The sequence below is a fragment of the Conger conger genome, chromosome 1 (genome assembly GCF_963514075.1).
Source record: "Conger conger chromosome 1, fConCon1.1, whole genome shotgun sequence".
Taxonomy (NCBI): Eukaryota; Metazoa; Chordata; class Actinopteri; order Anguilliformes; family Congridae; genus Conger; species Conger conger.
The window spans coordinates 63860699-63874596 of NC_083760.1; the positions used below are offsets into that span (position 1 = coordinate 63860699).

The 13898-nt window shown below is 39.6% G+C and overlaps 1 protein-coding gene across 2 annotated transcripts in view; it reads right to left on the minus strand.

The window, feature by feature from the left end:
• The window catches only part of cpne4a (copine IVa), a 71289-nt gene that overhangs the window by 29585 nt on the left and 27806 nt on the right, over positions 1-13898 (minus strand). For both annotated transcript variants that reach the window (XM_061233988.1, XM_061233981.1), the window contains exons 3-7: positions 6122-6301; positions 4230-4301; positions 2718-2792; positions 1171-1254; positions 590-679 (exon numbers count right to left, since the gene is read on the minus strand). In XM_061233988.1, coding sequence (XP_061089972.1) covers positions 590-679; positions 1171-1254; positions 2718-2792; positions 4230-4301; positions 6122-6301 — 501 coding nt within the window. The remainder of the gene's footprint in view (positions 1-589; positions 680-1170; positions 1255-2717; positions 2793-4229; positions 4302-6121; positions 6302-13898) is intronic.

A 13898-nucleotide genomic window follows, 5' to 3' on the forward strand; every position in this document is an offset into this window, starting at 1 on the left:
TCAGCTGATGGAGTGTACAATGAAATAAAGAACTAGCTGGCTCCATACCCGTTGAATGTGTTCTCAGTGTGACAAACTATGCTACAGCATCAGTATCCTGTATGCAAAATAGCATCTAGATGTGAGCTTGAAATGTATCCTCCTCTGTACCCTAATGCCAGTGTATCACTGCGTGGCTGAATTTCCTCCTACATGACAGCATTGATCCGCCAGGAAGTTGTTCAGCACATGTTCCATAAATCTCCTCTTATCCGTCTACATTAGAAACAAGGCCAAGGCCAGAGGAGGAACACAATCATGTCTCAGAGCTGGTGCGCAAGGGTATGATGAGTCAAACCCACATGCATGGCAGCTCGCTTTAGACAGGATCTTTTTCAGACCGGGGGAGGGAGAAATCTAGGTGTGTCCTCCTCAGTGGCCATCTGTTGGGTGGGTATTGGAGCCACAGGAACCATATTAAAGTTTCATTGCTGCGGTATGGCTATGCTTTGTTCCAAACAAAGAAAGTGAGCACTACATTGACTAACTGAATACAAAGTGTCAAAGTCAAAGATTTTTCAGGTAATGACTCTGAATGTGCCACTCTCACCTTCAGCTTGCGCTCATGGTCTCCACTGCAAAGCGAATTCAAAGAGACCTTGAAGGTTTTCCAGACTGGATTGAGGTTGTTCATGACAGTCTGAAAAAAGACAAAAAAGAATATCACTCAGGCTTTTAGAGTGGTGAGTAATGATTCACTTTTATACAACTTACCAGCACATTATTGTTATTACGTCACTATGAACCTTTTGGCACATATCCTTATCAGGAAAATATATAAAGAAGTTGAAGCTGCACAGACTAACTTGTACGTGGGAATATGTGTGCATGCACGCTTCCGTGTTAGTGTGTAAGCCCGTATGGTTTTATTGAGTGCCTGTGTATGAGTTCTTTGGAAAGTTTTGAACACAGCCACAGAGTGTGTAAATGTGTGCTTCAGTATTGTGACCCAATCACAATCACAATCACAATCACAATCAAAATTCTTCAGACAGGAGGTACAACTAATTAGTGAAATCAGCTAGCAGGACTTGTACTCTCTGGTCCCTGGACGTTCAACTTCAGTTGGCATAAGATAGGAACAATAGTGTCAGGTACACATGCCTTTATGTGTAGCTAAAATAATTTTACCTCTGTTCTGTGTACAAGCTGTTGAGTAGAATCATCATTTGTTCTGAAGATTTCCAAAAATGGATCAGACTTGCTGAAGAAGTCCTTCAAAACCAGAGAAGAAAACAAAACATTTTTCACTCAGCCCACGACAATACAGTGTACACTGGCAAGGATTAACAATTAAAAGCAATGTTTTTTTTCTTCACAAACACATTTACATTTACTTAGCCAAATCTTCATATGCTATTTTCATCTCTCTCTCTCTCTCTCTCTCTCTCTCTCTCTCTCTCTCTCTCTCTCTCTCACACTCCCTCTATCTATCTATCTATCTATCTATCTATCTATCTCTTGTCATTTGAATAGAAAGGAGGCTTAATTTTCAAATCAGGTCCAGCTGATGCATAGCTTAATTCTTCAAATACAATTATCTTCTATTAAGGATCACTTCAGAGGAGGAGATCTTGCCCAAGCTAGAGCTTTTCTCATACTGCTCCAGTGTATATCAGTGTAACAAAATCACATTCGTAAGAAACTCAAATTCCATTTTTCAATAAGGGATGTGACAAGTAGACTTTTGCCAGCTGTTGTTACAAATGCTTACTAAATAGTCTGACAAATTGATAAAGGTATGTGCAAATAATGTGAGGCAGGAGGTCATGGCCATGCACTTCATTTCTATGAGATGCATTCCCAGCTCCTGGTCTGACTGAACTGCTATGCTCATCTGCTACGCCCATCCAGCTCTATCACTGGCTGCAATACAATTTGGCTACACTGGCTGCTCATTTTATAGGTGATTTATTTCCCCAGGTGAGATCCATTTAACAACGACTTACATGATAATAGAAACTGTACAGACACAAATTCTCTTGCTGAATTTATGTTTTCTCAAATGTCTCAATTTTGAATCTACTCAACCATGTTCATGTTGCTTTTGAGGGATAGGACTGTGGGTTGATTGTGCTTTGGTTTAAACTTTCCATTTATATGGAGTTCCCTGATTCAGTGACAGTTCACTGAAAGTTCACAGGTTGTGCTCACCAAACAATTGGGTTGTGTGCATAATTAGCAGCTTTTTTGTTTTGCAATTTCTTTGTCCTTTTTGTGCTTTGATAGAATTTCTACCTATCGTATCCAACATCTTACCAACATTTGAATAAGGTACAGTTATTAAGTTAAACTGCTATGGTAAAAATACAGATAATAGACTAGATACTGTGTAGGATACGGGTGACAGCAGATAAAATATAAGTGAATAATAATGGCAACCGCCGATATTGCAAAGTCTTGGGTGAAGTGAGGAAGTGGAGGTTTTGTTATAGTTCTCACCCAACCTCCCTCTGAAAATCTTAGCGTAAGCCAAGGTTTGTGAAAATATTTTGCTCAATACGGAGTATTTATCTTTAGTCAATTTAATATGTCTGAATTCTTGATTATTGAATTAAAGATCAGATTCCCAGAGGTTAAAGTGACATTATGTGTTATTTTAAATTGACAAGCTTTCTGACAATTCAATGAAATTCTTTCAAGGGTAGTGGGACTCTTGAGGCAGTTTCACATTGTACCTTGTCATCCAATTTCCTTGCGCTGAACGAGAGCTCAACATAGTCATCATTGCCCGACAGTTCTTCTGCGGTGACCTACAAGAGATTGAAGAAAGGTAAGCAAGTTCAAACCAGAACTGCTGACCTCCATCACGCTCTGACTGGTCTGTCTGAAGTGTTCCCTACAACCAAGCTAAAAATAAATAAATAAGTGGATTTCTGGGAACTTTATGCATCATAACATCCTGATTATGTGTATGTGTTTTGGTTCATGAACGGTGGGCTGCATAATTTTGAGTTTGTGACAGGATGGGGGTTCTAGCTAATCACTTTCACACACACACATACACATACACACACATTTGTTAACCTTTCTTTTTTATAGCCATACCATTGCTGCACATATATTGATATGTTGGGATCTAAAAAGAGGGCGTTAACAAGTGTCTATCAATGTAATATGCACTTGTTAATTTGCACAAAGTAGACTGCGTTTAAGTTTCAAGAATATAAATAGGATGATTAAAGGTGATAAGCTTAGGCTTTTCAATTCATGTTCTGGAAGAATTTTGTAACTACAGTAGCTACAGTTTTGAAACATTTTGAAAAAAGAGACACATTTCTTGCTCTAAGTCAGAGATCTGAAATTTGACAGCAACAGTGCCTGGTGTTCAATGGCTCTCAAAATGTAAGTGCTTGAGTGATTGGCCCCAGACACCAAGGCCACCCAAACCTGCAGTTTGTAACATTTTTTGATTTTATGCGATACATTAGTCAATACCTGTGTGGTTGCACTCAAAATGAGTAAAAATGTTACTATGAGCCTTTTTTTCAATCAGAATAACCTAACTGTCATGCATAAATAAAAACAATGGAAAAAGAATGTACAATATTCGAATGGGTGATTATTTAATTTGCCGGAAATTGTACTGCTCAGAAATATGCATTATTATGCAAATATGCACAGAATACAATTTTCAGCTCAGAATGCCAACCATTTATGAAGAAAAATACAGCAAAGATTCAAAAGCAATTACTGGCTTATAGTGGTGGGGTGCAGGGTGGTTTTTTTCAGCCTTGGCAATGTCATCGAAACATTGAAACAAGCCTGTGCACAACCAAAATACAATTGTAACTCATAAAATACATTTATGATTTGAGTACACATTTGTTTCATAATTTTGTACATGTATGATAATATTGCTGCATTCATATATTGTTTTCACTGAATGGTTAACTGAAATTACTATATTTAACTGGTGGAAGGCCAGAGAAGACAGTCAGACAATTACAGCAAACTTGAGGATTAGAAAACATGCATGCACATGTTCGCTAGGGTGAAACAATATCACCGACTGCTGTTTAATACTTCTAATTCTTATCTCAAAGTTAAATTTTTTAATTCAAAGCTAGCAAGAACCATCACTAGATAGTATATCCTTCAAAGGTCAGCAACAAAATATTCTTTCAAGCTTTTTCTTTTTATCCACATGGTGAAGAATCAAATGAGGTACCTGGATGAAAGAGCCTTACCATGATGGCAGCCTTCCCCACCGTGCTTCCTTGTTTCAGCAGGCATTTAGAAAGTTTTCTCTGGGATACAATCTGTTTTTAGAGGGATAAGACAATGAGAAACGATCAGAACAGCATGGCAATTTCTACTCATGCCTCTTGGATGGGGAGAAAAGTAAAATTGGGAGCCTTAGAGTGCTCAAACGCAGACGAATGCACAGAGGGAAGCTGTCCTGTTTCTTTTTTTTTCCCAGAATGAGGAGGCAACTGAGAGGCAGGTGGGTTTTCTGGGTGGGAATCCATGTTCTGTGATCACGCAAATGCACAAAAGTTGCGACATGCCGCAGAAAGAATATGCCACATGAAAATAGTTTGAAAAGTAGAAATGAGCAGTCAAGAACAAGACCTGGTAAAGAAATGTTTATCTGTTTTCGTGGGCGTATATGTTCCTATGTGGTTGCCATTACATACTGCAGAACAAATTTCCCCTTGGGGATGATAAAGACAGTAAGTAATCCGGTATAAATAAACAGGCCTTCCACATGCACGCTCAGTGTGGGAGAAGAACTTCTCAAAGGCTCTCATTTCTCATGTTAAATGTGTGCATGGTATACATGAGATGTAAAACATGGGCACGTGCCAGTGACTCACATGGAATTCTACATCCCATAATCTAAGCTTCCACCCCCTCGCACCAACTCATTTTCAGTACTTTGATTTTCGACTCAAACGGAAATTAAACAATCAGAAACTGAAATGAATACCTTGTGGTTTTACCCACAAGTCAGAATTAACTTAGTGACAGTAACAGACTGCTTCGAGGTATGACTCAAAAAATAAATATTGGTATTCATAATATAGCAGAGGGGTTTCCGGAGAATTCTTCACAGTGACGTTCTGGGGACTCTCGGCCATCTGGTGAGAGCGATTTTCAAAGCTCCCTCTGCAGCAAACAGACGACAACAGAGGAAAGTCTCCTGTCTGGGGAGGGCTTTAGCATTTCACCAGTGAAGCAGCATCTCAGTTTCGACACCAGACAGAAGCAAAAAAACAAAGGGCAACTGTTTGAAAACAAGAAACAACTCCAGGCAGTTTGGCTGTCTCCTTTTAAATGTTACAGGAATCATTTATATGCTGTTGTGGTTTCACACACTTCTGACTGTAAAAAAAAGGTGCAAAGAAAAATATTTTCTCTGAAAATGAAAACAACCAAAATACATACATGCCACAAACGACAAATACTTGGTAAGTTTCTGCCAATGGCAATGCAACAGCAAATGATAGAGACACAGTGAATCAATACCAAGCCATGAGAGAAATTATACAATTTAAAAGGGCAGTTCACTATCTATCCATCCAGATAGTTTCGTAGAGATATAACAAATTCAGCTCATGAGTTTGTAACTTTTTATATGCAAGGCACCCTGATATAATGGTCTAGGGACCACTCCTGGTAATCAATGGGCCAACAATTTACATTTTAAAAACTCAAAGTCTCTTTCCAAATATAATGTTGCAGTTACTCGCGAACATCAACAGAGCCAAAGAAATGCATACTTTAATCCAGAACTATTTCTTCAATTGCCAGGACAATCCAATAATGTCTACACAAGCACACCAGGATTCCAGGGCAAAGTGTTCATGTCTTCTTTGTAGTCCATCATAAAGTCTCTATTATTGTTTGGGTACAATTTCGCTAACTAAAGCTCACAGCTGGCTAATGTGCACTTTGATATTTCGATATGCAAGCCAAGCACATCAAACAGCTGGCTAAAACACTGAACAATACCATTGACACTTTGCCCCAGAAAACTGGTGTGCTTTGGAGGACACATCATCTGCTTCTGTGGACACATAGTTGGAAAGATACATAACCCTATGAATGCCCTGCAGTCGCATCTTGTGGGACTCACTTGGCCGAGTGTGCACTCCATGGCTCCAAGGAAGTCAGCGTCCTTCAGTCCGTTGTGGTTGCTGCTGATGTCATAGAGCTCATAACGCAGACGCTGCACTTCTTCAAAGTAGAAGTCCACTGTGAAGAGTTTGGAGAAGGTGGGGTTTATGCAGCTCCGGATCACCTCCGTTCTGTCCACCTGCAGAGACAATGAAGTCAATGGGGAGTTCAGCCCAACTCTGGGAGAAAAAAACACATTGTCTTGATAAGTTGTAAACTTTTGATGTAGTCAGAGTACTTACAAATAAACACAGTTAATCCTGAACATGAAGTCCTGTTAGAGACCTTCACAAAAATGCACCAACCTGACCTAAAAGACTTTAGTTGAATTTAGTTGAGGTGATTCTATCCAACCTCTCTTTTCTCTAGAAAGATGAAACCTTCAAGAATTTTTTGCAGGTTTAAGCATCCTGGCAAAAAAAGAGAGAAAAATATTGAGCCAGTACATGTACGTATAGCTATAGATATATGGAAGAATATGTACGTATATTGAGATTCTGCACAACAAGGCTCTCCATAGGAATGTTTCACTCAACAGGTAGGGATTATTCACCAATGTTGTTCCGACCTAAGAAAAAATCTAAATACCAAACAATAAATGTGCCATGTTCTCTTAAAGAGACATTTTAAGAGATATAAGCGATTTACGAACAAATCTGTTCATACTTGCATGAGGTCCAATATCCGCTTCATAATTACTATAACAGATGAGACTTTTGAAAATCACACCAGCAATGCCTTTATTTCTACACAAATGTTCAAGACATTTCTTTTGTGTGCGTGTGTGTGTGTGTGTGTGTGTGTGCATGGGTGTGCGTGTATGTGTGCGTGTGTGTGTGTGTGTGTGTGTTTATATGTGTGGTCTCTCTGACACAGACCATACGTAACTGTGGGGGTGCTGGGAGTTTTGGCTCTTATCTGGACTGCTATATTAAGCTTTACCCTGCTGGAGATTGCAGGCTATCACACCTGACAAACTGTCAGAAAGTAATAGAATCCCAGCTAAAAAAACAGATGGTGGAAGAGATTCTATCTTTGCCTGACACATATTTCACTTCAGAGGGACGCAATTCGAAAAAGAAAACAATGAGATGCTTCTGTAATTTATAAAAAAATACTATTTCTATCATTTAGCAAATCTTTTTATATTTTTAAATATTGGGCACAGAACATACAGGCATTCTGCATGGATCATGTATTCATTGGCAGACATTAGCAATTTATAAAGTAGTTAAAAGCATATTTCACGTTTTACAATAGCTGACATAGATTTACCACTCCTGTGCATGTAATATGTTGGCATACAGTATGTAATGAAATCATGTGCGTGGATGGTAAGCTATTCCTTGTCAGCACTACAGAACAGCATTTGCTTTTAAGCTTTCTATTGTGTTAAAATCGATTTATTCACTGTTTGAAATACAGGGGAGCAACCATGGGCCGGTGAGACTTAATGGTTAATCAATTCAGCATTTCTTTAATTTTTGTTACTTCCACCCATCATACAAGGACAATATTTGTAATTTATTTACCAGTGCTAAAAGCTATGATAAATGATTCCAGTGAACAACTCCACAGAGTGAATCTCCCCAGACTAGACAGGAGAAGAAGACTCCCTGCCATCACAGCTGTGAACCTGTGAATTTACTACAGGTACTTTTTTCTTGCAGATTCTCCACTGCAACTAAGTTGAATAAATTGTATACATGCAGTTCATAAGATGAGTGCACATTCCCCAGGGAAACAGCTCCACAGCCAACCAGTCCCTGTTGCTGTACACTCTTTGCCGCCCCAATCTCCATCACAATCGGCACGTGAGGCTTTAACTCTCTCCGTACGACGTTCTGTAATGTGTCCTCTTCAGGTGCACACCATATCCTCGGTGTATGGCTATGTCATGTAGAACACAGCCCACCACAAAGAATGAACCCACATTCTGAAGGCTGCAATGTAACCACCCAACTGGTTAAAACAACACATTTTTAACATTGCAAATGGTCACTCAATCATTGACCTAACCCAGCCAAACACACAAATAAAAGAAAGTTGGGGAAGTCCAGGAAGCACCTGCCTCAAATGTTGCACGAATGACACAGTTGTGGGTAGACCCTGGATAATTTGCAAACACGGGTCACCCTTCAGTTTGAATCACTACTTGGAAATGAATCGAGGGGCCTCCCTTACAGTTCACATAAATAATACACCCAGGACCCCAGAGAATCCACATTTGTCAGAAATTTCCTAGAAGGAGTTGCCCTGCCTGTGAATGTGCTCCCTGTACTCCATTTGACTGTAGTAACAGTAAAAACAACATAACAAACCCAGTGCACATGCATTTAGCAAACGGGTATCTTACACCGTTTGACAGGAGTAAAGCTGGTCTCCGCATTGTGTCCCTCAGTTTTTGTAGTTTTGAACACCAAACTTTCTATTGATGTACCCCCAATTGCGCCACCCAACCCATGTTGAGACAAATGGGTATACTGCAGGTGACGGAACTAACAAACCCGCGGCAGGCAAAACATATCTTGTTGGTGCAAGACGAAACCACACAATGCCCAGGCACATTTGCACTTTCACCAAAATAGGGCCCTAAAACGTCATCACCGCATATTGTTCTGTTGCTATTATTGTACTGTGTTCTATTGGCCAAAACAGTCTGCAGTCATGTACACAATGTAAACAATGGCTCTCTCCCTTCAGGAAAGCCACCCAGTAAAATGAGCGTTCCTCATCCTGGAATCCGCCTTATCAGAAGTCTGGCTGGGGAAGCTGCTGCAATGTGATAATCCAAAAATCCCAGGCAGAATTTTGACTGAGCTAGCAAACCCTTGATTCACAGCCCAGGGTCTCAAATTTCTTCATTACACCCGTTTTCAGAAGCACATTCAAAGCTTCTCTCTGTTTTCCTAAAGCGGCTTACCCATAATCCACATGGCCCTACAGAGATGTGATTATAGGGAGATATGTGTACTTCTCAGCATGCTTTTACATGTTCTGTCTGTTTTGTGATTGATTAACACATTTCAAACAACAACCAAAAGATGTTTCTTTGCATTGAATGAAAATGTATTATACTTTTAATCCTACAAAATACATTTTCCAAGGGTCAGTATAATTGGCTCACTGCAGCTGTACATTTGAATCTGCTTTACCAAAACTCAAAAGTATTTAGTTGATATGCAGCTGCGGAGAACGTGCATCATGATGCAGATCATGCGCAGCCAGATGCTTGTGTTGATGGGATTTCCCATTGTAGGCACTGGGTTTTCTCAAGATGGGTTTGTTTTGCAAATGTTTTCTGCAAATTAGCCTCTTTCTCCCTGTAAACCCGGCCAAAACCAAAATCCCATTCAGCATCGCTATTGCTAGGAAAGCACAGAGAGGGCTTGATGCCAAAGTTATCTCTGTTGTGTTAGGCATGCACACTTGGGAACGGCAGTTATTTCATTCTGGAGCAATTCCAGTGCTGGGGCCAGAAATTAATATTCCACACCAATGTAATGGATGGAGCACTAGAATACATCACTTAGGTTTTAGGCAATATTGGAACCCATGGACTTGGACTGAATCAAACTGTAGTGTCTACTATGGTATTTCTGAGTGTCGCACTGAATATGCAGGGTCAAAATACAATACGTACAAAGCTATTTATAAAGCTTTGGTAAGTCCTTGAGTTTCATATTAGCAATATTCACTCGCATAGAAATAACTTACAAAATGAAGGCATCATTTTAAATGTCAGTATGTCCTTCTCAAGAATAAAACATGGTACAACAGAAATGTACAACCCCCTGAACACAAGTTTTCACAATGTACATTAAATGTAAGTCCTTCTTTTCCAACGGATATTGCAACATGACATTGCCATGGTGTGTGAATCTTCTCCGTATTCATTTCACCCAGTCATTGATAACTCACTGCAGCTGTCACACACAAATTTACACAAAATCATGAGTTGAAGTGTATAGAAAATCACACGCACGTTCCTAAGATACGGTCCTGGGTTGCGATATGTAAGTGAAGCAGAAAGCCAAGCCTGCATAGCTCCAAACACACCTTCAATTAGTGATGCGCACACTAGTGCCTCCCAGGTGTGGACCGGGCCTGGCTATTTTTAGACAGGAAGGTTTGAAGATGCAGAGAATGCGATGTGAATCCCTAGGAGTCTGATAAAGCATTGTTTGGTTTAAAAACGCAGCCTTGTGGAACTCCCTTTGCAGCAAGAAGATTGTGAAAGTAAAGCTCTGCACACTAAAGTTCCTTAGCGTCTCTGACCTTCACTGATGCTGTTGCTTAAGAAGCCACTGAAATACCCAGGAACTAAGAAATTAATCAAAACTCACTATCTTAACTACCCATTTCTTTATAACCCCCTTTTCTTCCTCTTTTTTCTTCCTCTAGATCTTAGAAATACTCAAAAACGTCTTTCTCCTCCATGTTTCTCACGTACTTTGACGAATAAGCTAATACAACGTACAGCTGTGGAGGCACAAAGTGCAAAATAACAAACAAAGATTATGAAAGACAGACTCCAAACGTACCCTGTGTAGACCAAAAGATGATAACAATGTATAGGGGTTTAGTTTACATGAATAGAAATTACCAAAAAAAGAAGACTAAGTGAACTAAATGGGACATGATAATTACTCATTAAGTAAAAACCACCACTCTCCCGAACAAGATCTTCACATTCACTATAATCGAATTTATTACACAAGATGCAATCAATCAGAAATTAATAATCTCATTCCCAGGCAACATAAGCACAGCAAAGCTCATTTTACATTTCACGTCTGTAAGATCAATCATACATATTGTTCATTTCTGTCTGTGACAAGCATAGTGTTACATTGGATAAGGTGAAGTTAAACCTGTTTACTATAAAGCAAGAGTTCAAGTGTAACAAAGAGTTGTGTTCTTTTGCATCCACGGTTCATCTGAATTGTGACTAAGAACAGCAAGTGGAAATAAAGGGACCTTACAGTAATAACAGTAGTAGGGCAGAAATGACAGTACCTTCACTGCCGATTACATTACAGAAGGAAAAAAACGACCCATATACGCCAAGGTAAACAAATAAAATAAATCAATAAACAGATTGTGTCTGAAATATTTAAAATATGTGTCTGAAATATGTGTCATATTGACTGATTTTTCATCGTGCTTGTAGATTAGCTTTTCAAATGAATTACACTGCAGAAGGAGAGTTGGAGTGTTTCTAGGGTTGGAGTGTGAAGGACAGTGCTGACCCAACCCCACCAGCATCTGGCCAAGCTGCTGATGAGTGTAAGTGCAAATTGGTTACAACTGTTACACACGGAGGCTAGTCCAAGAAGACAGAAGCTCAGTGAGAGGCCTTGGGTGCCCTCCATGGGGAATGTTCCAGGTACTGAAGTCCTCCTGAAGGGTTATGATAAGTGAGGTTTGGTGGCACGCCTGATTGCCTGGTGATGTATCAGACGCCTTAGCCAGCCGTGTGTTATCGTGCTCTCCAATAGGGGTCAAATTTCACCTCTCAGTGGGCGGCCCAGCTGCCTGCCCGTCTGCAGACTGCCCAAGCCCAGACTCCTGATGGGTGTGTGTGTGTGTGTGTGTATGTGTGTTCGGGGGAGGGTGGGGGGAAGCAAGCGCATCTCAGCGAGACATTCATTTGGACGCTGCAACAACCATCCATTTAGGACAGAAGGACCAATAAACCAGCGTCCAAGGTACTTATAAAGGTTTAATAATCTCTCACCATTGTAAGTAAAACCAGAATGGTAGAGGATGGGTGGTGCCACAAAGTGAAAGGTTCGTTTTTTAACCTGTTTTGGTCGCAATTTTGAATGCTAAACAGTTTTTGTAAACTGACCATGCAGCTCAGCGCAGGCAGCCAGTGTTCTGTAGCTTCTGTATAACTCACCAAGGGTTTAATGTTCTCCTATTTATGTCCACACAAAGTGGTCAGATCCCACCAAATGCCCCACCCGCCCAGACAGACACGCATACACCTTGTCAAGTTCTATCCAGTTAGGTGCCCAGCCTTTGCATCAACACGGAACAATGCACATGAGACCATGGCTGTGAAATGAGTGCCAAAATGAGCTATTTCTGTGTGCCTAACTGTGTTTGCATGTCTGTTGGTGTAAATGTCGTATATCAGCTTAATATATTATCCAAAACCCAAGAAGAATTATATGGTGATCACATGCCATATTATAATGTTTATTCCCTGTGCATTTAATTAGGTAAGAGGTACTATGCAGATTTACAATGAAGCCCAAAGAGTGCTCATTAAATCACCCTGTCTATATAGTCCTCCACACTCTTCTCTGGACAGAGGAACTATCTCTGTTGTTTTTCATCGTACAATTACATCCCTTAAAGATATTTAATATGCCAGAACCTCCTCATTAGCAAGTGAGAGTAAAAACAGAATGTCTCTGGGTAATTAGCACTGACTCATCGCTCCAACCTGGATTAGAGGCCTAAGGCCAGAGGTGCTTGCAGCATTTATTCAACATCCTTTCAGTTTGCTGTACTTCAGGCTTGTCTCAAGATTTTTCCTTCAATATTTCTCAACATTTCTTTAGATTTTTATGTCATGCACAACCCTAGAAGCATTTGATCTCAGACCCAAAGATCTGAAAGCATTTCTGATAAGCACTGCTTGATGTGGTGCTAAAAAATTTAAGAAAGTAGAACAAAAACAGTTCAATAGTTTTAAACTGCATTTACAAAATATGTTGTACATGATTTGTAAATACAGTTGAAAACAATGTATGAATTGTTTATTTCTTCGTAATTTGAAACTGCTTTTAAAATGTTTTCTTTGGATAAACTACAAACATTTTAGCATAGTTTTTACAATTATTCTTGCAAGCAACACAACACAACATTAGTGTACTCCCAGTCACCACTGATTTTGGGTCTTTGAAACCTAAGTCTGCTCATGAGTTCAACCCACACTCTTTTTATATCAGGTTTTATTACTTATTACGTTGTATTATTTATGCTTGACCACTTGCCTTGTCTAGCTGGTGAAATATGAAATCTGTAAAAAAAATATTTTGCAATATTTGTTCCTTGAAAAAATGGATAAACCAAACACAATTGTAGATTTGGCTGCAGATCTGATATAGATCAATCTATGTTTTCAATCTATGTTAGATTTCAATCTAAGCAGCCAAAAATCGATTATTTGCAGAAACACACCCTGCAAAATATATTTTCCTGTTCACTGGGCATTGTTAAACAATTGCCACAGGCACACCTCTTGAGATTCATGGATTCATCGAGTAATCAATAATCTTAACAAATATGCTTGACAGAGGATGTTTGATTTATGACCATTGTCATAGTGTGATTTTGTGTTTTCTTAGGTTTCTTTGAGTGCCTGAGTGGCGTGGGGTGTTTGAGAGCATGTCAGTTGACAGGTTATTCCTTGATTGGTTGAACCATGAGGGAATAACCTCTGAGTGATATTAATATAAATGGTAGGTAGTTGCCATTTATGTTATTCCAGCAGAAATAACCCATAACTCCATAGCCCATAACCAGGGGTGAGAACCACTGGCTCAGCGTCAAAGACATTCAAACTTGCTCACTTTTCTTCATGATTCTCACCATATTAGATGAAGGAATAGTTTTTATAAATGTCGTTTTTATAAATGTCTCAATTAGAACCTCAACTGTACAAACAGCCACTTGACTATGCCGGTGCCTGTGGGCCCCCCTGGAGGATAACCAATGAA